Below are 25,764 nucleotides of genomic sequence, written 5' to 3'. Positions count from 1 at the left end.
CAGACTGCGGAGACAGGGCATGAAGAGGAACTAAGGGGGGCGAGGCTGGGCAATGTGACTTCGATTGCTCTGTTGAGGGTGGGGCTCGATGGCGAACCTTTGGCCACGCTGGTGGGGGGTTTATGGGGGACAAAAAGGGATTGGGACGGGGGGTAGATCTGAGCCCAGCATTGACCCGCTCCATCATCTCCTCAGTGAATTTCAGGTGTGGGGAGGAGGGAGAAAGGGAGGGGGAGGAGGGTGATGGCCTGTCAGGGGTTTGGGGGACTGGGGAAGGTCGTGGTCCCTTGTCCTGGTCGTTGGTGTTGTTGAGAGAGTTGGAGGCAAATAGGGACCCCTCTTCTTGCCTTAGATGTCTCTCCTTTCTGAGGCTCTTCCTCAGATGCCATGGATGTCTCTCCTTTCTGAGGCTCTTCCCGGGTGGGGGCAAATGGAGCTCCTCCTCAAGGTTTCTGCTGGGCTTTGTCTGTTCTTGGAGTACTGTTTGTTCCTCTTTATGAGATAACTCCTCGTTTATCTCAGCCTTGGCACCAAGCATGGATGGATGATGTATGGAATAAAACAAGTTGGAGGTGAACAGTTTCACCCCTGACTTGTTAAAATTAAATCCATTTGCTTTGAACAGATGCCTGCGTTCCCAAAAAATATTAAAGTTGTCGATAAAGTGCACTGAGTGGTCAGCACATGCTGATATAAGCCATTTATTCAGTGTAAACAACCTGCTGAATCTCTCGTCTCCTCCTCTGACCGGCGGTACAGGTCCACTGATGAATACAGCTGCATTCAGAGAGTTTACAGTATTTAATAATCCAGTAAAGTCCCGTTTCAGAACCTCCGACTGTTGTTTGGACACATCGTTTGACCCTGTATGCAGAACAATGTTTGTCACAGTTGGATATTCATCTGCAATTTGAAGAATTCTCTCCTTCAGGTTGTTGACCATATCGTTAGGAAAGCAGAGGACTTTAGTGTTCTTACCGCACATCCTTTGTACATCCTTTACGGCAGAGTCACCCACAATCAGAGTTTCAGGCCTAGCCTTTAGCTTTCCCTGTGGTGAGTCTTTCTCATATGCTAAGGTTCATTATGGAGTTCCACAGGGTTCCGTGCTAGAACCAGTTCTATTTACATTATACAGGCAGTATGAAGGCGAAATATACATCTTCACTTCTATGCAGATGATACCCAGATTTCATCCATGAAGCCAGATGACACACACTACTTTATATCCATCACCAGAATGAAGGCAGTATTTTTGATTTGGACTTCAGGGTAATCTTAAATGTATTATCCCACTCAGAATTAATGGACTACTTCTTTGCCAACAATTGATCATTGCAGTCATTTTCAAGAGAAAGAAAATGAGAGTTCATCGTGTACTCCATTGTAAAGATTGTATACTTTTTTTTCTCATACTACTACCGTATTAAATTTAATTTTAGCTTTGGGTTGAAGATTCTCTGCGTCATTCTTTGAATCTTACATGAAGCTAAATACTAACTAATAACACCTTCTTCTTACTTTAGACTTAGACTGGATATATATTTCACTTTTCTTTCATTTATCTAATAAATATGCTGCAAGTTAGACCGACAACATATAAAATGTAGTGCAGGTCTAATATAACCTCGAGCCTGTGTAAAAATAGGTAATAAAACCTCACATCACCAATAATGCCATTGGTGTAGATCAGAAAAATCCGCAGATCACCTCATGGCTATCAAAGAATGACTTAATTAGGACACTTTTTGAGGTTAGGTTGGTATTAGTGGGCTTCACTTTAAGGAAATCTAGCTCACTTAACCAATGTCCTTATGAGGAAGGTTTTGCGTGTCCTTGCCGGTAAATCGCGCGCGTGCTCCTATGCATACGTGTGAAAGAAAACTAGAGACTGAGTGGGGTAGAGAGGGTCACAGGGAGACACGGAGAGAAAAAGGGGTACGGTACAGGCTGCATCTTCAGCCAACGAGAGTTGGCATTCCCATGCAGAAGGAACAAAGAGGGGGGGAACGGGTGGAGGTGGGTGGGGGAGTAAAGCGCCGAAGAGTGAGGTGAGGCAGAGCTCATTCAGTGGGATCGTTGAGCTGCGGAGCTCCTCGGATTTTACTAACAGAAAATCCCTGTTTGGTCTGTGAAGCGCTCCTGTCTTGGAACGCGGTGCGCTCTGAATCTCGCGGTGGCAGCCCCTCTCTGAAGCTGATGAAATAAGGTCCTGTACGGGGACAGCACCAAAAACTTTTTTTCGCCGCGATTTGCTGCAAAGGTAAGACAATGATTGGCATTTATTTTAAACATGCAAATAGCATACGTAAACACAAACAGGTTGATTATTAACGAGTGAGTGGCTTTTCTTTGGCGTCACATCCAGTTGGTTGTTCATCACCACAACTTACAGGTAAACATAAGTAATTGCTTTGAGAAACGATTACAGGTGCACCTGATATACATGCTAGTAGGTAAACCATTTCAAAAAGCTAATTGGTTGACAGATTTCCATCTCTCCCCCTTTTCATTAACATTTTTGTTTGTTTGTTTGTTTGTTTTTACATTCATATCGCAGCTACTCCAAAGGTAAACTGACAACCTGCAGTGAAAAGTCCCACAAGGCCGACCGTCAACAATAAGCTTGAGCTGCAGATTAAATTGCAGCAGTGAAAAGGGCTAAATATGCTCATATTTCTCTTCGGATCGCGAAAATGCCAAATGTTAAATGAAAGTCGGTTGGACGAGATGTAGATAAACGATGTAAAGAAACATTACAGTGGACGGTTAAAAATAAACCCGGCTTTGCGATGGTCAACACTTTGATACCTAACATTTCTGGACACAATTCTGAGGATGGCCCGTGATTATTCTAATAATAATTATTCTAATTAACTGGCAGCTGAGCCAAAAACAGCACTCTGTGAAGGTGGCTGCCCTTGTTTTCCTTCATCCAAACGCGAAACGATTCCCATTTTATTATTGTTTAGAGAAATCCAGATGGGTTAAGCGCAAATCACATAGAAAAAGTAGATTTTATTGTAAATAGGTGCTGTGACATATTTTTTACAGTTCCATTATAAATTTTGGTTTGACACCAGGTGTAACTGCGTACTAATGAACAAACCGTGTTTTTCTTGTGTGGCCTGTGTAGTGATTCTGAAGATAAAGCCAACAAGTTGTAGCCTGTGTTGCAGCTTCTTATAAAGTATTTTATTGTGGAAAATCTATTCGTAGCCTCGTAGAGGTGTCATGTGTCGGCAGCCTCTTGCATTTACAAGACGACCATGCATTTGAGTAATATATGAACTCCTCCCTTAAAAAAAAACAAAAAACAAAAAACCCGAAAATATCTTATAGCGAGCTGTCGCCTCCCACCCCTTTCCCCCCTTCTTACCTTTGGATACAAACGCCACCCCATCTGAAACCAATCCTTGCAGCACTCTTCCTTATGATATTAAAAGGAATGCACATGGGCGTTGGGGTGTGAGCACACACAAACACACAGTTTTCCAATCGCACCATCAATGTCACCATGGAAACCAATTCTCTTGGCACTCTCAGTTGATCGCCTTCTGCATTAATCTTGGATGGTCTTGAAAACGGTTACAGGGTTGTTTATGGATGCTTCTGTCAAAAGCATGTTGATCAAACCTAGACAGGGTTTGGCGCTTCGCCTGAGTGCAGATAAGTCTATATGTTTGGGTTTAATGGGCATGTTTTCTTCCATCGGTGGGCCTTGTGAGAGGAACTGGCTGTACCATGAGGAGACATGATCGCTGAGGTCTTGACCTTCATTGTAATTGCTACGAGAATCTGTAAAGCAACTGTTCATGCAGCTGATCCATATTGGCAAACTATTGCACTGTGGCATTTTTCTGCCTTACATGACTGAACCTGACACACATTCAAGGCAAACCCACACATGCAGCTGGGGGAGGGAGGGGGGATCATTTATATTTGCAAGCATATTTGCAAACTGTCATGCAGTTTCACACTGTGAAGTGCAGCCATAGCATTTCACATAAATGAAAATTTGCATCCACATCAATGTTTGTATGATGCATATATTTAGCATCCACTTATACAGAAGAAATTAATTACACGTTTTGTAGGCACTGTATCTGTCAGTTCAATTTTGAATCTTCCTTTCCTGCATTTGTTAGGAATTAATTAGGATCAAAAACTAATTATTTCTAGGGTGTTTATGATTTTTTGTTACAAGACAGGAAAAGGAATTTTCTCTCTTTCTGTGCTTTTCAGCTTATAGAAATGGTCAAAGTAACACTGTTGAAAAGACAAATATTGCAACTTTAAAGACAATTTTGCAATGACTATCAAAAATGTAAAATTTTAATAAATATGTTTAAAATATGTTTTAACTCTCGGAAGTTTGGAAGCTCAAAACATGTAACAAAGGAGTTGCCAGTTGTCATGCATGTGCACGCACACACAAAAAACACGCAGTACAGACACACACATGCACATCAAAGTTCCTGCAGCATGGCCAATCTTGCTCTAGAAGTGAAACAAGTCAAAAGTGTATTTTGCCAAAGCTGTTATCCTTAACATCTGTCAAGTGCTACTTTAATTAGTGAAGACAACATTCGTTGCCCTCAGGGCAGGACAGATGTTTAGGTTAACACTCACATACACATACACGCTCACATTGTTGTGGAGAAACCGGCTGAAGGCAAATCATGGCGCCTTGTCAAAAAATCCATGCGTCGATTGACTGATATCTTCTTCAGGGACTATCCTCTTTAGTGCAAATTAAATTCCACCAATCAATCTCAATAGTTTTGAAACTTGATAAAGATCTGTTGTGCTTCAGAATTATTAGAGAAGGAATCCAGTAGATAGATTTTTTTAATGTACTCAGTTGACTGGGAACAGTGGACCAACTAAGCAGTCAGCAGTATTTAGACATGAACTGATTCAAAGAAAATTCAAGCTATGTGGTGGAATAAATAAAAACAAACAAAAACAAACAAACAAACAGGTGAAAAATCACCCACTGAAATCCAAAGCACTTTAGTTTTTGCCAGACAAACTGAGGTTTTACACTGTGAGAAGTGTGAGGTAGAGTGCGAGAGAGTTAACATGTGGGAGTAATAGGAAGATAAAATGCTGGGGAGGACAGAGAGTAATACATAGAAGTCTTTGTTTTTAAATTGATAAATGATGGAGTGGGTGAGCAAGGGAGAAGGTGGGGTTGTTTCCCCTCCTTGAGACCGAGATACATTTTTCTCTGAAAAATGTATCTCGAAGCACTTGTTACCTGTCTGGGGCTGGGCAAGTCAGACCTGTTCTCTTATCTGTTTGGAAAGGCTTGATTGAAGACACTGAGAACAAGTGTGATTTAGAATGGGATGAAAAAGGAGGTGGAGAACGTGATGAGAAATGTGGAAGAATGAAGGAAAACTGATGGTAGATGAAGAAAAAAGAAAGAGAGGAAACAGGTGAACTAGAGACCAGTCCACAGCAGGAGGACATCCACAGAGATGTGTACCTGTGTCCATGTGTGGTTGTGTGTCTCCATTCACCCAGCTTCTCTGTGGTCTCGCTGGCAGTCTGTGGCATCTAGTGCTTGAGTAATCCTCCTGGGAACATTCAAAAGCTGCCAAAGTGCCATCCAGCTCCTCTTTTCACTCTTTACCACCCGTGCTTGTCTATCGCTATCTCTCTATCTCTCTTTTTACACTCATTCAGCACTCCCCCTTTTCTTTCTCTAGCTGTTGCTTTTATTCCAGTCCTTCCAAATTACAGTAATATCACCCAATTTCATTTTTTTACTCAATTTTACTGTTTTTTTTTGCCAACTTTTCTCTCTGGGCTTTGAATCGTGATTTGTCTTTTTCTTGTAACTCTATCACAGCTGTGAGTCTTCCCAATATGGGGAAGAAGGTGATTCATCATCTGTTTTTTTTCCTTTCCCTCTTGTAGTTCTGCCTATAGAACCAATGTTTTGGTTCTCAGAGAGCTGGACAGTTAAGCCTTTCCCATGGGATGACCAAACAAAGAGCCCAGCTCCCTTCACTTCTGTATGACTGCACAGGAACACAATCATAGGCATTCACTAGCGGGACTGCTGCTGGGCAGCAAAATGATAGATCTCTGCTGGCCACGAATGAGGCACTTCTTCATTTTTGCAATAAGACACCAATATAAACTGCCCAATTAATCTCTGATGATGTGCAGGAGAAGAAGCAAAACCACCCACGTGGTGCCATTTAAGTTTACAGTTTATCTCATGTAATGTAAATTTTGTCTCAGAATAATATTTTGTACTGCTGGACTAGAATTCTCCTTAATGAGGGTTCTGACAGCAGAGGTAAAGAAAGACACCTTAACTCCATCATACAAAAACAATACAGTGAAAAAAGTTTACATTTATTTAAATATAGTAAAATTAATTGTACAGTATTATTAGAATTTCTGCCATCACAGCGTAAGGCCTCTGTATATGTGCTGGAAAGGTGCTCTATAGGCTACTCATAAACAGCAACAAAGTAAAATGGTGCTACTTTATGTACTTTTTTGTGCTTTGCAGGCTGGTACATTGCCTCATTGCTACACTATTGTGAAATAAAAAAATTGTAATAGTGGCTTATTAAAATTCATATCATGTAATTAGATGTCATTTTAGCCTTCTAGTGTAATTTAGTGCTTGCAATGTTCTTGGCCCTGTGGCCCATTACTAAACTATCTGAATTTTGGGTTTGGTCCCATCTGGTAGACATGGGTCAGAAGTTATTGTTAGATTATCAAGGATGCGTACTGAAAGTCTGCCAGTGCCATCACATTCTGAAAGTGACATAAATACAGATAAGTTTCCTCACATACTGACTTGATCTGCTCTGCCTATTATATGCAAATCTGCAGTTTTCGATTCCTGTTTTGACCTATATTCTGCATCATATTAGATAACTGCTCATAATTAATATTGGAGGTCACCACACTAGCTGGGGGGGGGGTGCGCACATGAGGTTTGAGTCAGCATTTACTGGTACAGCAAAGGCCTCATCCCTCCCACTCGCTTCATCACTGCCACTGTCCTCCTCCTTGCAAAAACTTCAAACCACCCACATCCCATTGGCACCTGCTACACTGCAATTCAGGTCAGCAGGGGGAGTCACAAAATTACTCCAATAGTGATTGGTAAAGGGAAGAAGAGGCAGGATAGATGGGGTCTCATTTTCTTTCTTTTTTTTTTCCTTCCTGGCACCAAAGACCATGCCACTATGAACAATCATCCCATTGTGTGGCGACAAAAGAAACATAATTGAAGCAGATTTAGAGCTCAAAACAAATAAAAGACTTCATCTGAACAGTGATTTATCGTGACAGATTCACACTGATTATCAGATGGAGCTCCTTTTGGTTTATACAACAGCTTTGTTAACTTGATGTCAGATGCCTTTGCATTTTGCAGAAAGTAGCATCCAATCACAAAAATGCTCTACTTTCAATAACAATAATAGAGCTATTCCATTAATCTGTAGATTGAGACTTTCAAAAACAGTTATGTGTAACTAAAAATATGCCAAAGGGCCTTCTAACTGTTAAAATACATTAATAACAAACATTTTTGTTTAACCTGTCTTTAGGTTTAGGAAAAGTCTCTCGTATCCCACTGGATGCTCCTTTTGCTGTTTACATTTGTCTACCTATCATTTCTATGTTTGATACTTGAAATCCATGTTTTGGAAATCAAATCTTACTGAAACTCAAAGGGGGAAAAACATAAAAATAACACAAAAACAACAAAGAAATTGTTTAATTGCCCATTTCACCCACTACCCCTCCCAGTCTCACCCACCTTCCTCTTCCTTTGCCCCTTTTTACTATTCCACAAATCCTCAATTAAGTGCGTAATGGGCCTCAGAGGCAGGTTTGTGTGCTTCTTTGTTCAGCCTTGGGGGATCGACTGGCATTAATGTTCCTCTTGAGTATGTAAATAGCCTGAGCTGTGGGAGCGCAAAGCAGAGCTGCTACTTGTCTACTTAATCGCAGCGAGCTCCATCACTTTCGGACATTTTAGGGAGCTGAAGCAAGACATGCATGAGAACTTCAGCACTAAATACAATACCCACACTTAGAAGAGTAACCTCAGCACCCATGTCCACCCCCCAATTCTTCCGGAACCCCCCCTTCTTTTTTTGCTCTCTCTCTCCTGATTCCCTCAGGACCCTTTACTCTCACCCTTTCTACCTAACTCCCCCCCAGACCTGGCAGTGGCCCTCACCCCTCCTACTTACACAACTCCCTGACCAATCCTTCCTCTGCATGTGTGCTGCTCCCCACTGCTCAGCCTATCCCATCTTGACAAGCTCCAGTCGATAGACCCTACAGTCTAGTTTTGTTTACTTCACCCACTTGTCCAGCGGAACACACAACAATTGTGTCCATTGCCTGTTTGTCAGCCCCCTTTTCAGAACTAAGAGAGGAGAAAGAGAGGGTGGGGGGGGGATGAAAAACAAAAATGGAGGCAACAATTAAGTTTTCCCTCCTCCCCATGAACCCTGTGCGAGCGGTTTCCCAGCTCTATATTCTGTGAACTAACTTGGAGGCCTGTAAAGTGGCCCATTATTCTAGTAGGGTTGGCGTGTTCCAAGAGCGGATTGCCTCAATGGCCGATGAGCACAGAGAGGGTTTTGTTAGCAGCGTTTGGCTCACCACATTATGCACTGGTTAATTAGGAGCTCTATCTATCTATCTATCTATCTATCTATCTATCTATCTATCTATCTATCTATCTATCTATCTATCTATCTATCTATCTATCTATCTATCTATCTATCTATCTATCTATCTATCTATCTATCTATCTATCTATCTATCTATCTATCTATCTATCTATCTATCTATCTATCTATCTATCTATCTATCTATCTATCTATCTATCTAGTCTTCTAGATATATAGACATATAACCTGAAATCAACGTCTACCATGTAACATTTATGGATTACACAGACCTGTTGGTACATTCCCACTGACATCTTTGGGAATCCTTGTTTCCTCGTCCTGAAATCCAAAGCAAGTTTACGATCTTCTCGCAGGCTACGATTTTTATGCATGTGGGATTTATGACAGTGGAAAATTGCTGAAAATTATTTTGCCCAGAGCCTATGATAATGATTGACTGCCACTATATGCTGGCTTCAATAATTAGGTTGTGGAAAAAGTCTATGAGAGAGTGCTCACCCTCTACGGCATTCCTTTGCTGCCTGTGACTGAATACATATTTACATAAGTTTGACAAAGTGTGCATGACTTTAAAGGAAAAAAGATGAACCAAAGAGTAGCAGGAGACTCCATGTGGCTTCACGTGTAAAAAGTGTTAGTAGTAAGCAACAGCTAGCTCCTGCTTTTCAGATTCAAAGACATGGCTCTGAAAGAAGAGCGATAGTAAAGTGCTTCTTTATCTTTACTAATTGTAAATTTGTAAAATTCTGTTTATTTCAAAAAATACCTAAAATACTCCAGTTCATGGAACCAGGACCAAAAAAGGCTCAAGATAATCTGCCTTGGCTGAAAATATCCTGTACTGTATCAGTATCTTGTATGTGTGTGAGGAAGAAAAGAAGAGAGAAACTTAGGTAGAGACAGAGACCGATGACAGGAAAACAGATATATGCTGAGACACTGAAAGTGAGCAGCTGACAGCTCGGTCACACTTCCCTGCTCTCCTGATACGCTTCCATATTGCGTCCCTGATGATGTGCATTTTCCTCTGGACACACACAAACATAGAATGTTCTTAGTAGATTATTACATTTTCAACTAATGAGCACATCTTACCGAAATGTGATTTTGCTAAGAACACTGTAACGGCCATGTGTACATACATCTATTTCAAGTTTTATATGCAGATAACATATGGCACATATCCAAGAAGTACAAGCATTTCATTTGGTTGCACAGATACTAGGCACTGGTTTCATTGTTGAAGACAGTTATACCTGCGGTATTATTATCTTACTGTTAGAGGTTAAAATGATTTCCATGCTGTTTTTAAGCAAAATTTAATATAGACTTCTAAAATTTTAACCAGACTTTTCTTGTTATTTAAATGATCCAATTCATATAACATATAAAAATCTACACAAAATATTTGTCTTTAGGACTGAGTCATATGCTAGCGTAGGTACAAAATGTGCACGTGGTATCTTGGCTGAGCTGGATGATGTAATGAGCTGTATGTGTGCAGGCATGCCCTTTCAGGCAACGCTGCAGGGTGGTGTGGGGAAATCAGGGTAATGGCTACTGTTTCAGGCTATGCTCAGTCCCTATAGGCTGCACTGTTTAATTAGAGAGAGAACATCCATCCTCCTTTGTCCTCTTATTGGCAAATCCAGACCCGGACTTTAACCCCCCTCACCCAGCCTTTGATTCATGGAACATGACCAGCAGACGTTTTCATTGTTGACAATGGCATTCCATATTCAAAAACAATTTTACGTGCATCCTGTCATTTTAATTCATTTCAATTTTAGAGTGTGTCAGGTGAGTCTAGTGATGTATGAAACATGATTTGCGCAGTAATCCAATTTCACAGGGCCAGCTGCCTAACACAGATGTCAGCTCGTCATGTGTCCACAGATAACGTGCTAACAAAAAAGCCCCTTGCCTACAGTAAATGTGGAGACATGCTGCTCTTCAAGTGATTACTCTCCCCTTCACCTTTGCTGTTTTCTTATTCACTTGCCATTCCTTTCCTTTGTCTCCATCCTTACCTCCATCAGTGACGCCCCCCGTTCCCTCGCCCTTCCCCCACTGCATTGTTATGGATCCATCTCGATGTGGCATTCTTGCCATTTAACCCCTCCCCTCTTCCCTGTCATCTGCCTCTCAGCCATGTAGCGGGTACATTATAGCTGTTTGTAGTAGGGGGTGGGGTTGTCCTGCCTTACTGGCTCATTTAATGAGCTCCGGTGGGGATCGGACCAACGGCATGAAAAGCTGTGTGTTGAAAAATGGGATGTTCTGTTAAACAGATGCGCCTCTGCTAATGATAGTGCTGTAGCCTCACTTCATATACAGCATGAACACAGAAACACTCTTAGGAGGTGGGAAATGTGTGTAACCCATCATCTGGGAGGTTTGGAGCGGTAGAGTGAGAGCATCTCAGGTGACTCTTCTTTTTTTGTGAACTTAGAAAAGAGTTGGAGAGTTGGATAGCTTGTAATGAAGGAGCGGTCACTACATAGCTGAAATTTTCACAGTTAAGAGTCTAAGAAGAATGTGAGTCATAAAAACTGAGACTTGGGTTATGAATGTGAGAGGTTTGAGAATAGCTGTTTGATGTTCGGCCTTTTTAAATAATAAAAATCATCCAACATACTCTGGGGTGTCACTACGTGTCCTGTAGCTCCAGCAGTAAAGAGGTTGGGTGAAATAGATACCATCAGACTAAATTCCCTGTCAGATATTATCCAGATGAATTGAAGTCACCTCATTCATTCCTGTGACAACCATGATTCTGCATAATGGGCCGTTAGGACTTAATTACAGTGGGACTTTTTCGCATGTGCGATCTATAGAGACTCCAACACAAGCTTCGGGATTCTCAGAGACTCTCTAATGACTGCCTCATTATGGACACAGAGTTGTGCTAAACAAAAGGAAACCTTAGGGAATGCTCCTTTATGCACTGCCAAGATGGCGATACACTGTGATTTTAAAATATAATGAGAAAAATGGGAAATTTGAAAAGAGAAAATCTGTCTTACAGCTACTGAATACAAGAAATTGAGAATTGTATCTCTCAGGAAGGACATTAATTGAAGAGGAGAGTCATCACTGTATTTGTTGGAAGCACTGAAAGACAAAACTGACAAGCTCCAGTCTGTGAATTCACGTAAAAATATTGGTACAATTATGACAAGTATGACTTTTTTGAGCTCCTTATAGTTTCAGTATGGGCAGTAACACCATGTGACAATCTCAGGGTCAGCTGTGGTAAGTACTTGGTAGTCTGTCAGTATTTGGGAGATCTGTGCTAAGACCGGAGGCTGGGTCACTGACCGTGGTACTGAATACCAGTGCTTAGGCCTACAAAGGCAGGATGCCCATATGTTTTTAAGGATACCCCTGTTATTGTCACCAGATCTGCAGCACTATATTGATAACAACACGCTTTACATTTCTGTTGCTTTTCTCTTATTTGACTGTGAGTAAAACTTCACAATTGCAGAAAAGTTTCCTCAGAATTTCCTTTAGAACACGTCACCTGCTTTCCAGTTAGTGATTAGTGACTTTGATGAATTTCAGCATAAATATATTTTATTCATGTTCACATACATTTACCTTTGTGTCTTTCTTGTGACTATAAGCTCACTGCAGGGTTAAATTTGAATAGGCCTAACACAACTTTTTAAGTGTCCCACTGAGTGACTGTACACCTACTCTCTTAAATTAACAGAATTGAGAAAATTTAGGATCACCAACACTAAAATGGGAATGTCAGAGGTGTAGCATGCTTTGGAAAACAACATTCAGAAACAGCTGAGACACACAAATATGTAAAAAGACGATGTATAAAGATATTATGCAGAAAATACATAATCTTTAAAAATGTTTATTTGTTGGAGAATAGCATACTGACTGTGGAAGGAAAGCACAGTGTCAGTTGTGATTTGGGATTTGATATTTAACACATGCAGTTTTGCATCAGTATTGTTTTATTGGAACTTCCACTGATTACTTTTCCCTCTGTGGACATCTCTATCGATACCTGTCCCTGAACATATTAATCCCAACCATGTAGGGATGCATAATCTAGAGGTGCAGTGTGATAAAGCCTCTCTTTCTTTAGAGTCCTGGAAATTATCTCCCTCTTCTTATGCACAGCACAACCTGGAGTGTTTGCTGAGAGCTTCCTTTTGAGGGGCTGGTGGTGGTCACAGCTCCTAGGCAGCCAGTATGTGTGAGCTCATTTCTTCCCACTGTAATGCAAGTGACTGTGAGGCCCAAAGGGGGCAGATATATCCGGAGCCTGGCCCTGCTCTAGTTGCCTTTATATCACAACATATTGTGATGCACCAATCAAGAGAATGGGGATCGGGCTCCTCGAGAGACCAGTGGGAAACGTGTATAATGGGCCGTCTGTGCTATCACATGGATGATAATAGCCTGAATTTGACCAGTAATCACACAACCAGCCTCTAATGCAAACTTCTTTAGTTATTAGGTAGACATATTTTATGACTGGCACCATATGTCCACACTTACCGCAGTAGCTCAAAAATTATGAAGCAGCACAAAACACCTCATGAAGTTTGTTTAAATTTTTTTTGAATGCATGAATTTGTATTTTCTTTTAGGAGATAAAGATAAAACTTAAATCTTTTGAGCCATACATTCTCTTTATAGGGTGTTTGTGCAGGCAGTGTGTTTGTATGCTATGTATGTGTGTGGCTGTGAGCTTCCTCCTTCCCCTTCATCCTCTTCTCTAAACCACAGAGTGTTGCCAGGACAACCCCTCGTGGTCCTTGCTGCATCGCAGCAGCCCTCAATGCCAGCGCTCAGGGAACCTCCTTGCACTGGGAAGGCTGCATAAAATTGGGATAATCGCCGTCGATTATGGGACACAATGAGCTGCTGCTTCTGAAAGATTCATTCATCCTGGAAAAAGAGACTGTGGAGGGGGGCAAGAGAAAGGGGCGCCTTGGTCCCTCCGCTGCTCTCCCACGGTGGGCACAGGCATGACATCAGTGGCCTGAAAGAACTGGCATTCTGGACATGCCCACTGAACTCCCCTCTTGCTATACCCTTGCACCCCCTCTCATCTGAACCCCCCCCCTCCTTTTCTTGCTCCTGCCAGTTTGGATGCAGCGCTTGGCCGGACGAGTTGGGGCCACTGCCACTGTTTGCGTGTGAAACAAAGCCCCTCAGAAGGAAGAGAGAGGAAGCAGAGAGCTTCACATGGTACCAGCCAAAAGCGGGGATGGCTGCCTCGGCCTTCCCCTCACAGGCCCCTCTTTTGGCTGAGAAGTGATGGTGCGACCCCAGTACCCCCTTCTCCCCTAGTGTCCCTCTTACTCCCCCTTGTAACCCCTTCTTCTCTGTCCTAGCCCCTTGCTCTCACCCCGAAACTGCACTCTTTTCGCGGGAGAGCCCTTTGAATGAGGATGACATGTTAAGGGATTTAGGATGAGTGATTTCTCATGACACAACCTTTACAGACAGAGATGGCATTCCTCTCGCTTTTGTTGTGTAGCTGGTCATTTGTTTGAAGAGGAAATAGCTTTCCAACACATTTCCCTAATTAGAATAATGTGATACTGCTCAATGCCATGTGAAGTCTCATGCTGCTGGGAGACTAGAGGGAAATCAGCGTGACAGCATCCTCACATGAATCACATAGGTCAATTGTGCTTTGGAGTTCAGTTTGGAGTTTTATTGACTATAGTCAATTAGATAGATAGATAGATAGATAGATAGATAGATAGATAGATAGATAGATAGATAGATAGATAGATAGATAGATAGATAGATAGATAGATAGATAGATAGATTGATTGATTAACCAGTGTATAATGTGGTGAACCACATATCCATCTGGTACTTGGATGTGTCTAGAAGCATGCTCTCTGTGGGGATTACAGTGTTTAGGGGATTTGAAACATAGGCTCTGATACTAGCTCCTCCTTCCATTTCTTCTTCTTAGTTATTTATTTACTTTTAGGTTTGTTGGCTGTGCGTCTGCGTATGATATGTGTGCACGTGTGAGATTCGTGAGTAGCTGGCCGTGGGTGTTGGTGGCAGTGGAGTCAAGGGGTAGGAGGTGGTGGTGGTGGAGGGGGGGTGGGCGGTGGGGGATGTAGCAGACATCAGGATGGGGCCATTCAGGTTGCTGTGTCTGTGACTAAGTCTGTCGTCTGGACTGTGTTGACTCGCTCCTCTCTGGATGCTGCGGAGGAGTTTGTGGACAGCTGAAAGCAGGTTGCCGTCAGCAGAGCAGAGGTGTTTTTAGCCACCGGCTGTACCTGGGATCTTATCTGCTGACATCAGGCAACATATTTGGATGGAGCACTTGCACGCCTGCTAACACTTTCTTGTGCCGACTCCCTCTTAAATACCAAAGACTGGAGATTTGATCCTGGTCAATGTATATAGCACTTACCTCAACTCCCCCAGAAATGAAGTAAGTACTATGTATTTCCATTCATATCATAAATATTTACTCCTTTTACTTTTTTTCTCTTTTTTTACTCCAGCCACTTATTGATTTTTAAGTTTTGTTTTTATATATAATGAAAAAAATATAGTTTTATAGTTTTCATTTTATTCACAACTCCAGTAACTCTTCATGGCTTTACAGTCCTGTAATGCAATTAATCTGACTAAGCTCTCAGCCAAGATTAACCGGTTTACAACATGATCCCATTAGTGACTGAGAGGAAGAAGCTGTTTGTGGGTGTGTGGGCTTGTACAGGTCTGAAGGTCTGAAATATGGTTTTGTACTGAACATTTAGTAAAATCTGATTATACTGAAACAAAAGTAACTTTTTAACATTTACACTTCCTGAAACAAGATGCCCAGTCCCATCTGATTGTGGACTTAAGTGTGAAGCTTCTCAGAATTATTTGTTAGGGCACAGTAATTAATTCGAAGCTCATGAAATGTTAATAACAAGAAGGATGTTCCATCCAACAAAATGACTCTATAACACAAAAACACCTTGCTATTTCCTCCTGGTGCAAATTGATAATAAATAATGCAGCTGCTGCAGTGGCTGTAACTCTTAGCTATATTTTTTCACATTCATCCATCACTGGGTCACACAAACCTGCTCTCTCATTTGTCTCTGACTTGGTGAGAGAAGTGTTAATGAGAGGATTATGGCAGAGTATCGCCTGCTTCCTCTCATAGTGCTAAAAATAATGACAGGGAGAGAAAAAGGGGGACATTCAATTAGCAGCACTCATCTCTCCCGTGGAATAGGATTTTTATATAATGGTAATTTTTTAATTTCTGGGGTTTTATGAATTCCTCGAGTTTTTATCTAAAGTATGCAATCACGCCACAATAGAGTGCAATGTGGCTGCTACTTGCCTGCTGTTTGCGTGTATTTTCTGTATTTCACACGTAGAAATTAATAAGAGGAGCTAGGAATCATCCATCTGTGTGCCTGGAAGGTGACCAGGTGGTCTTGTTATAGTCTTTCAACATCACAATGCACACACAATGGGGGAGGTGCGTGTAACTTAGAAAGTGTGTGTTTTATGTGGAATTGTATGCATACACAAAAAACTAAAACCTAAAAAATCATAATAATAACAAGGCTGGCTGTGAGGTTCCTCTCCCAAAACAACCTCTTGATTCAAGCTCTCTGTTGCATTTGGTAAAAGCTTTAGCTTTGACAAAGAAAGAAAAAAAATACTTGACATCATCATTAATATCTCCAAATAACATAATCTTCACCACTGAAGCTTCCATTTGTGTTTTTTAGACTGTGAACCCCACGGCAAGGGGGAAGGTGAGGGTCACTTTATTTCATTTTTTCTGTTCTTGGTTGTCCATCACACCAGAATTTGTAATGGGCTCATTGAATAGCAACAAAGTCCATAAGCAGACAAAAGATATATCAAGCCAAGCTAGTTAATTGTGTATATTTTTTCTTTAACTTGATGCTGAGGGATTAGCATAAAGCTATAGTGCCTGTTATTTTCTCTTTTCTTACACATACCTAACTGTCACATAACAGACACAGCTGGCTCCCTTCTCATTAAACAAATGCATTAACACCTCAGTGGGACTACAGAAAGCTACTCAGGGCTGCTCATTATGGAAAATTGTGTTTTATTCAACACAAAGCTGCTCTCAAAGCATTACCTGTGAATGTGAAAACTGAAATGATAACTGAGAGATAGAAAGATCAAGTCTAAACAGATATATTATTTGATAGTTAGGCATTTTTTGTCTCGTACTCTTTTTTTTTCAGTGCAACAACATTGTAAAATTAAGGCTCTGTTTAATCTGTGCATTGTAACAATTCCTGAAAAGTCTACCAACATTTTCCACAATTAATTTTATTTTATCAGAAAAAAGGTTTCATAGTTTCTGCAAAAATCTAACAAAAGTCTGCTCTGAGAAAATTGGGGCTACACAATCACCCTTCAGTAAACTGAGATGAGATACCCCAAAGGACTGTGATTTCAGAAGCAGCAGCTTGTAGTCAGCTTGCTTCTTTTGGAATGCTCTCTTAACCATGAACAAACAGTGTTCGAGTGACAGCTTGGCAACGCTTGAATGCTAAACATTTTTCATCACACAGTGTTTTGATTTGAGCTATAAACAGTTTTCAAAGGCTCCTGTATGTTGTTGTGGAATCAACAGTCTTCTTTCTCACAGTGACTGTCACATGACAGAATATGACCACAGCATGATCACCACAGCATGGTCATCAAAAATGTTCTGTGGTCAAGTGTGTACTTTTCACATTGTCTGACTTGATGGCTTTGATTTTAACAAAAATCACTTGTTCTTTCTTCATATCACAGTGCCAACAGTATGCCTAAACAAGTGGAGGTGAGGATGCACGAGAGTCACCTGGAGCCCATTGAGGCCAGGCCCCAGTCGAAATGTGCCCTAATCTGCTCCAAAATGTTCAAGAACCTTCTTCTCACTCTCACTGTCCTTGGTAAGCCCCCTCACGCTGTTTTTTCGTTCTTTCAATTACTTATTATTATTATTATTATGTTTTGGTTTTGTTTTTTTTTTATCTCGAGAGCCTAATAAAAAGTAAGGAGGGCTAAACACAGATACTAACTACCACTGAGTTCAATCTTATGCTAGCTCAATTATATGTGCGGAGGAGATGCCATCTGTGCTCAGACAGAAAGATGACTGAGTGTTCTGAACTTTCCCAATTCTGTGCCACCTGTTGCTATCAAAAGCTGTGCTGTACTGGACATAAAAACAGCCTCTGGTGATGCATGAAAAGTGCTGTCATCTTACCACATGCTGATTAGGGTCCAAAGAAAAAAAGTTTTTAATAAAGGAAGAGATGTAAGGTCTTAAATTAGATTTGTTTAAACTGTAGTTCTTTCTGATGGTTTGTTTTTATGTCGGCTCTCCCAGTCATACAGTCTATAATTACAGGACTCTTTAAACTGTAAATTAAAAAATATGTGTACATTTGACTTATTCAGTTACTGCATTGCACTTGTATGGATGTGGGCTTGTGTGAGCATGCGTACTGTGTACATCCAATGGCACCCGGCTGGACGCTCACAAAGCAAGTGAGCCAGCATGATCATTGATCATCTGTCACTTGGCAGATGAAACCTTGAAAGGGAACTTGCAATTGCTCCAAAGGGAAAGCACAGGAAATCAAGTGCCATCCAAAACCATCGGGTGTGCAGAATCCACTGGATGCTGTTAGACTGAGGGATAGATTAAAGCGCTGAAGACAACTTAGGTTTAAAAAAAAAACAAACAAAAAAAAAACGCTGGAGGCCTTGTGATCAGTTTGTGTTATGAAACAATATATTGGGCTGTGTTATCTTTGGCAGCGGAAGTGCAGCCCCAGGAGGATGTTGGAGTTTTGTCTTGCCTAAGACAGACAGACACAGAGGCCAACCACCAGGCCTGGTAGGCAGGGGAGTGGGGGGTGGGAGCATACAGAGGTCAGCTTTACTTAATGGCAGGAACAGTGTGTGGCAGGAAAAGAGCTGTTGGTTAGAAGAGACATTGTGGCTTTAAGGGTCAACAACGATTTTGTTTGAGAATAGAGGATCTTTCAAATGTCACAATATTCAGGCTATTAAAGAATGGAGATCAGAGGAAAGGTAAGGTTGCACACGCAAAAAAGATAATGTGAAAATAATCCAAGTATCTCAGTGAGACAAAATTTGTGCCTGAGATTAGAGTGAAACATATCTTTTTATCCATCATTTATTGAAGCTTTTGAAAAAATAAAAATTTTAAAAGAGTTTGCTGAGATGACAGATGCTTCACCAGTGAGTCGGACATGCTGCTCCTCCTCTCTGCTTCAAAGGAATCTGATTTTAATCCTCCACGAGCTTTGCTCACTGTCAGCAGGTTTGCATTTTATCTTCACAACCCATTGCCCTCCCTAAGTGTCCAGCAGATCCCTTCTCACCAAACAACTGAAATTATAAGGCTGGAAGCTAAGATGTTACTAAGATGTTAATACGATGTCTTTGACAACAAATCATTTGAGAATTATTTATTTCATAGTTTGAATTGATACTATTTTCAAGTAGCAAATGATTAAAATCATAGCATTTTGTTATAGTTTATTTGCATGTAATATCTGACTTACTTAAAGTTGGCTTGGCCACTTTGTTTCTGTATTTCACGTTGTTTCTCTCACACAATTTCATATTTTGGGATTTTACACCTTTTTATTTTTCTTGTTGCACTTCAGGTGTGATCTTGGGGGCTGTATCAGGGATGCTGCTTCGTGTTGCTTCCCCAATCCACCCAGACATTGTCATGGTGATTGCTTTTCCTGGAGACATCCTAATGAGGATGCTGAAGATGTTGATCCTGCCACTCATTATCTCCAGTTTAATCACAGGTGCAGTGTAATTTATCACACTCAAATATATTAGGAATTTTAAGTTCTTGATTTACACCTTTTGCTGCTCTAATACACTAAAATAGACTTGGTGAAAAAGTCATAATGCAATAAGAAAATACCCTTATATAATCTACTAATTGTCTTTGCATAGCACAGCCTTCATGTCTTGCAGCATTGAGTCAACATTTCCATTGGATACGTCCTAGCAATTAACAGGCAAACATGATCTTGCTTGCTTTGGGTGCAGGTCTAGCCGGTCTTGATGCCAAATCTAGCGGTCGCCTGGGCACCAGAGCTATGGTCTACTACATGACAACCACAATTATTGCTGCTATCCTGGGAGTTATCCTGGTGTTAGCCATCCACCCTGGCAACCCCAAACTGAAGGAGAATCTTGGCGAGGGCGAGAAAAATGATGATGTGTCTAGTCTGGATGCCTTCTTTGATCTGATCAGGAACCTTTTCCCAGAGAATCTTGTGCAGGCTTGTTTCCAACAGGTAACAGATTAAAAGGATTTATTCACAGTTTGAAAATCTTTGTGAGATATCTGAACACATGAATGCCATCCCATCACTTGTTAGGGAATATTACATAAAGTCATAGAAAATAAACTTGTGTATTGGGACATGTGTAGGCTTACATTCATAAAGTGTTCGGAAGAGGCTACCAACAGAGAACTACAGGGGTTGATGCCTGATAAACCAAAACAATTGCACACACAATACAAATTTTATTTATATAATGCCAAATCAAAACAACAGTTGCCCCAATGCTATTATATTGTAAAGTAAATAGCTTTCAATAATAGAAAGGAAACATAGAAAATTCAAGCAACCCCTCCTCGAGCAAGTGCTTTGGGGACAGTGGGAAGAAAAAACTACCCTTTAACAGGAAGAAGCAGAATCAGGCTCAGGGAGAGGCAGCCATCTGTTGGAAGAGAGCCAGAGATTAATAACTAATTAATTACTAATGGTTAAATGCAGAGTGGTGTATAAACATATAATGAGTGAAAAAGGTTATTGAAGAAGAAACACATCATGGGAATCCCCCAGCAGCCTAGAGCTAGAGGATTCAGGGTCTCCTGATCCAGCCCTAAAAATATACTTTATCAAAATGAGAAGTTTTAAGCCTTATCTTAAAAGAAGAAAAGTGTCTATCTGCTAAATCCAAATTTAGAGCTGATTCCACAGAAGAGGGGCCTGAAAGGTGAAGACTATACCTCTCATTCTACTTTCAAATACTAAAGGAACAACTAGTAGGCTCGCGGTCTAGAGCAAAGTGCTCTAATGTGATGTTATTGTACTATAAGGTCATTAAGATAAGATTATCCAAGACCTTGTACATTATAAGAAAGATATTAAATCTGATTCTAGATTTAACAGAGAGCCAATGAAGAGAAGTCAGTGTAGAAGATATATCTTGCTATATATATATATGTTGCTATATATCTTCCTAGTCCCTGTCAATACTCTTGTTGCAGCATTTTGAATCAACTAAAGGCTTTTTTAGGACATTCGAATAATAACGAACAAATCCAGCCTAGAAGTAATAAATGAATGAACAGTTTTTCAACATCACTTTGAGACATGTTTCTAATTTTAGAGATATGCTTCAAGTGGGAAAAAAAAGTCCTACATAATTGTTTAATATATGCATTGAATATCCTGGTAAAAAACAATTCCAAGAATTGGTGGTCAAGGTAATGCTATCCAGAGTGAGAATTTGCTTACTCTGGATAGCACTATGTCTTTAAGACATACCTGCAGTTTAACTAACTGGTGTGTGTTATGGTGTATGTTCATGGACAGATAAAGTTTAGTATCATCTGTATAGTAGTGAAAATGTTTGCCAATGCCTTCTGATGATACTGCCTAAGGGAAGCATGTATAATGTTAACAGAATTGGTCCTAGCATGGAACCCTGTGGAACTCCATAGTTAACCTTAGTGTGTGAAGAGGACTCTCCATTTACACGAGCAAACTGGAGTCTTTTAGAGAGATCTGATTCAGAACCACTGCAGTGCATTACCTTTAATACCACAAAAGAATTCTTAAAGAAAAATATTTTAAATGTCATTAGCTCATTAATATTTATGCTTAATGCTTAATTTCTTTCAGATTCAGACAGTCACAAAGAAGGTGGAGGTGGTTATTGAGGAGGATGTCAATGCCACCACTATGGAGGGCCTAGTGGCTAACATTACAAAGGAGCCTCAGTACATCATCAAAAAGTCACTGCAGTTCAAAAGTGGCATGAATGTTTTGGGTATGTAAAACTCACTGCAACTGAAAACACAGTAATATAGCTGCAGTATGTGGCCTAGTAACATTAAGCAATATTACGAATGGTGCTAAGCGCTAACATCAGCATGCTAAAATGAAGACAATGATGAAGCTAAGATGCAAATGCTAAGCTGGTAGCAGGTAACAGAACATGTATACATGTTGAGAACATTCATCATCTTAGCCAGCTTAGCCATCACCATCACAGCATTTGCTAACTAGCGCAATACACAGAAATACAGATCGCTGCCTGATGGAAATGTTCTGAATGTTTTGCAGTTGAGACATTTCCATCGAAACCACAATGCAAAGAGAACAAGTCGGGGAATAATCAAAGTCATTTAGATTAATTCCCTCGGCCCCATATTGATTTAATATCATGGAAAATAGATGTTCAGGTATTTCAGATATTCCAGTCATACTCTAGAGTCATGCCTGGGAATCGGTTTTGAATGTTGCAAATATCTGGACAGGCCTATTGGTTTTTAAATGGAAACCCTATCATCTTATAAGAATTCCCTGATGCTGGACACATCTCACCCTTCAGCACTGGTGGCATTCAAAATGTGACACATTTATGATTTTTTGTCACAGGTCTGATTGGTTTCTTTATTGCATTTGGCATCTGCATGGGCAAGATGGGAGAGAAGGCCAGGCTCATGATTGAATTCTTCAATATCCTCAATGAGATTGTGATGAAACTTGTCATCATGATCATGTGGTTAGTGTCACTCAAGATTCCCATTGACTCATTTTAAAACTCATTTAAGTCATTTGAATCAGAAATGACTTAATTTAATGTGTTTGTTGTTCATTCCAAGTTATTTGTCAAGTAACTGTAATGCTTTAAAAGATAAAGGCTTGCTTGTAATAGGAAGATTTTATGAGGGTTAACTAATTTAATATGTTGCTAAATGATTAAACATATACTTTTTCTTCTCATCAGGTACTCTCCTTTTGGTATTGCCTGTTTGATTTGTGGCAAGATCATTTCCATTAAGGATCTGGAGGTCGTGGCTAGGCAGCTGGGCATGTACATGGTGACAGTGATCATTGGCCTCATTATCCACGGAGCAATTTTCCTCCCCAGCATTTACTTCGTTATCACCAGGAAAAACCCCTTCACCTTCTTCCTGGGCATCTTCCAGGCCTGGATTACTGCTCTGGGGACAGCCTCCAGGTTAGCATCAGAATGGAAAAGGAATTGCTGTCTTAATATTTGTGCAAATTATTATACATTTATAATCCAACTTGTTTTGCTTTTCCCTTCCAGTGCTGGTACACTACCTGTCACCTTCCGTTGTCTGGAAGAGAATTTGGGTATTGACAAAAGAGTCACTCGTTTTGTGCTCCCAGTCGGTGCCACCATCAACATGGATGGAACTGCTCTGTATGAGGCTGTGGCTGCCATTTTCATTGCCCAGATGAACGGTGTCAACCTTGACCCTGGTCAAATTATCACTGTCAGGTCAGAAAAAACATGGCTTTGCACTTAATATTTAACATCCCATCCTAGCTTACATATATATAAGAATGGGTTTTAGAAATGGGGTCCTACAGAATGGCTGCATATGTGTGCAGTTCTTCCATTGAAGCTATTCTTAGTCACCAAAGTAAGACTTGCAGTTCCCACTGTTTAAATTGTTTAAACTGAGATAAATGCAGCTCCCACAGTTAGATCATTACAATAAAGACAAACTCAGCAGAAGTGTTGTGGCATTTAGTGGTGAGCTGAAAAGAAATTTAGAGTACAGCAAATTAAGCACCCAGAGGAAGCAGCCATATGCCCCAGTCCCTTGTCTCATGCTAAGGAGGAAGCTAAGCAAGAATTACCAGTCACTCGCTGTTTTCATCGCAACAATCTTTCCAAAATACTCTTATAATCCAGTGATCTGCACATAGATGACATTGACTCTGACATTTTTATTGGATATAAATCCATGGACCTTCAAATTAAATATCCAATCTCTCTTTCATCTCTGTGAGCCTCTGTTCATAAAGATGAAGAACCTACTCGGGTGCGCCTCAGCCTAAGCACAGCAGAAACTGAGTGCCTCCTTTTAACTGTGAGATGCAGAGGATGTAATGTTCATTGGTGTTTGGGGAAGTGCATCAGGGTGTGAAGAATGAGGTTAGGCAAGTGGTTTTGGAGAATGTTATTGAGTGCCGCTTTCCCATATCTTCACCCAGTCTGACAGCCACCTTGGCCAGTGTCGGGGCCGCCAGTATTCCCAGTGCTGGCCTGGTGACTATGTTGCTGATCCTAACTGCTGTAGGCCTGCCAACCCAAGATATCAGTCTCCTGGTTGCTGTCGACTGGCTGCTGTGAGTTTGATAAAAGAAAAAATTATATTGTGGTTACACTGTACAAGGTAATTTTGCCTTTGCTTTTGTATTAGGGTTTTTCAAACCCTTTACTAGCATGCAAAGCCATCTTTCATGCTGATTTGTGTCTCATCAGTGATCGATTCAGGACCTCAGTGAACGTGGTGGGTGACTCCTACGGTGCAGGCATCGTGTACCACATGTCGAAGGCAGAGCTGGATGAGCTGGATGCACACACGGCAAAGTCGGACGACATTGAAATGATGACAAAGACCCAGTCTTATTACGATGACATGAAGAACCACCACGAAAATAATTCCAACCAGTGCGTCTTAACCGCTACCGATACCACAACTGCTAGCGCCACTGCTAACAATTCTGTTGTAGTAGATGAATGCAAGGTACATTTAATGCTTACAAACATAGAGACCTGTATATAACCCTCTCTCGTGTTGCATGCTCACCCTGCACCTTGCTTGAATCTGTTTGAGTTTTAAGCATTGCGTCTTTGTTTACATCATTGTAAATACACCCGCTGTTATTTTATTTCAGAAGTGAAGCAATGGAACAATAGTTGGATGTATGCATGTGTTCATTTCTCTGGAATAGCAGCTTTGCTGTTGAAAAACAACAACAAAAAATTATAGTTTATGTCAAAATATTATTCAGCATCGGTACATATGAATAAAGGATCAAATTTCTCTCCCTCAACAGCTAGCCTAATCTGATTACTGGAGCCAATTGGGGGTCGGCTCCAGTTCAAAAGGCAGAGCAGGATAATCCTCATTATGACACAGAGGAATTATTTACCAGCCACCTTTATCAAAACTTCAGAATACATGTATTAATAAACACTTTAAAGAAATGTCTTTTGACATAATTTTAAATATTGCTTATGTTCAAATTATTGTCCAGTATGGCGTGTTTTGCTTTTTCTTAGAATACAGCAGATTTTAACTGTTAAATGGGAACATTTCCAAAGGTTTCCCATTTTCTGTAGGATTTTAAGATACAGAAATGAAGTGCTAGAGCTAATTAGCAGTTCATATGTTCCCTACACACCAACTACGAAACTGTCAGTGAGTCATTCCCTACAAGGGTTTTTTTTTTTTTTTTTTTTTTTTGCATTTTGACACCATCTATTTCTGTCCAGTGTGAGAAATATTCTGTGAAATCTAGAGGGGAGAAGGAGCTCCGGAAATGTAAAACATTTTAAATCCAATATCTGAATGTATTCCAGTCTTTTAGAATATTATATGTAAGTTCATAATGCTTGTTCTCTGACACACACAGACGGGCGGCAAAGGCCTACTGATGAGCCTATTCATTTATTAAAGGATGAAGGGCGTTACCTAGCAACGCTGGTAATCTGTCGCACAAGCAATCTGCCCATGGCAAAAAGTTATATCCTCCTTTCTCAGACTTGCTTTATTAATGGACACTTACATATGAATGTTAAACAAAACCTTGCTGCTTCCAGTACCTTCCACACCACTTTTCCCTGTTTTCTGTTCTGCTTTGCCTCACATACATTTCTAACCCATTTCAAGTCCAATGAAACGTCGTAGATGCTTGCAGAATAGCTAAAACGTAACTATGCATTCATTTGGTAG

General features: G+C 40.6%; 1 protein-coding gene across 3 annotated transcripts in view; it reads left to right on the top strand.

Moving 5' to 3' along the window:
* The first annotated feature begins 2,023 nt into the window (after positions 1 to 2,023).
* The window catches only part of LOC308391566 (excitatory amino acid transporter 2-like), a 28,926-nt gene continuing 5,185 nt past the window's right edge, over positions 2,024 to 25,764 (top strand). Inside the window, exons 1-10 of one of the 3 annotated variants that reach the window (XM_080874214.1) lie at positions 2,024 to 2,263; positions 17,496 to 17,635; positions 19,388 to 19,540; positions 19,791 to 20,041; positions 21,662 to 21,809; positions 22,421 to 22,547; positions 22,773 to 23,006; positions 23,100 to 23,294; positions 24,017 to 24,151; positions 24,288 to 24,552. In XM_080874214.1, the coding sequence (XP_080730340.1) occupies positions 17,506 to 17,635; positions 19,388 to 19,540; positions 19,791 to 20,041; positions 21,662 to 21,809; positions 22,421 to 22,547; positions 22,773 to 23,006; positions 23,100 to 23,294; positions 24,017 to 24,151; positions 24,288 to 24,552 (1,638 nt within the window). In that variant the 5' untranslated portion in view covers positions 2,024 to 2,263; positions 17,496 to 17,505. Of the gene's footprint in view, positions 2,264 to 14,877; positions 15,136 to 17,495; positions 17,636 to 19,387; positions 19,541 to 19,790; positions 20,042 to 21,661; positions 21,810 to 22,420; positions 22,548 to 22,772; positions 23,007 to 23,099; positions 23,295 to 24,016; positions 24,152 to 24,287; positions 24,553 to 25,764 lie in introns of those variants that run through there. The other 2 variants (XM_080874215.1, XM_080874213.1) reach the window with 2 other exon arrangements.

Source organism: Rhamphochromis sp. 'chilingali', assembly GCF_963969265.1.
Source record: "Rhamphochromis sp. 'chilingali' genome assembly, chromosome: 2".
In the NCBI taxonomy this organism is placed as follows: Eukaryota; Metazoa; Chordata; class Actinopteri; order Cichliformes; family Cichlidae; genus Rhamphochromis; species Rhamphochromis sp. 'chilingali'.
Note: the sequence above shows the minus strand (reverse complement) of the source record. Positions and strands in the feature narration are given on the sequence as shown.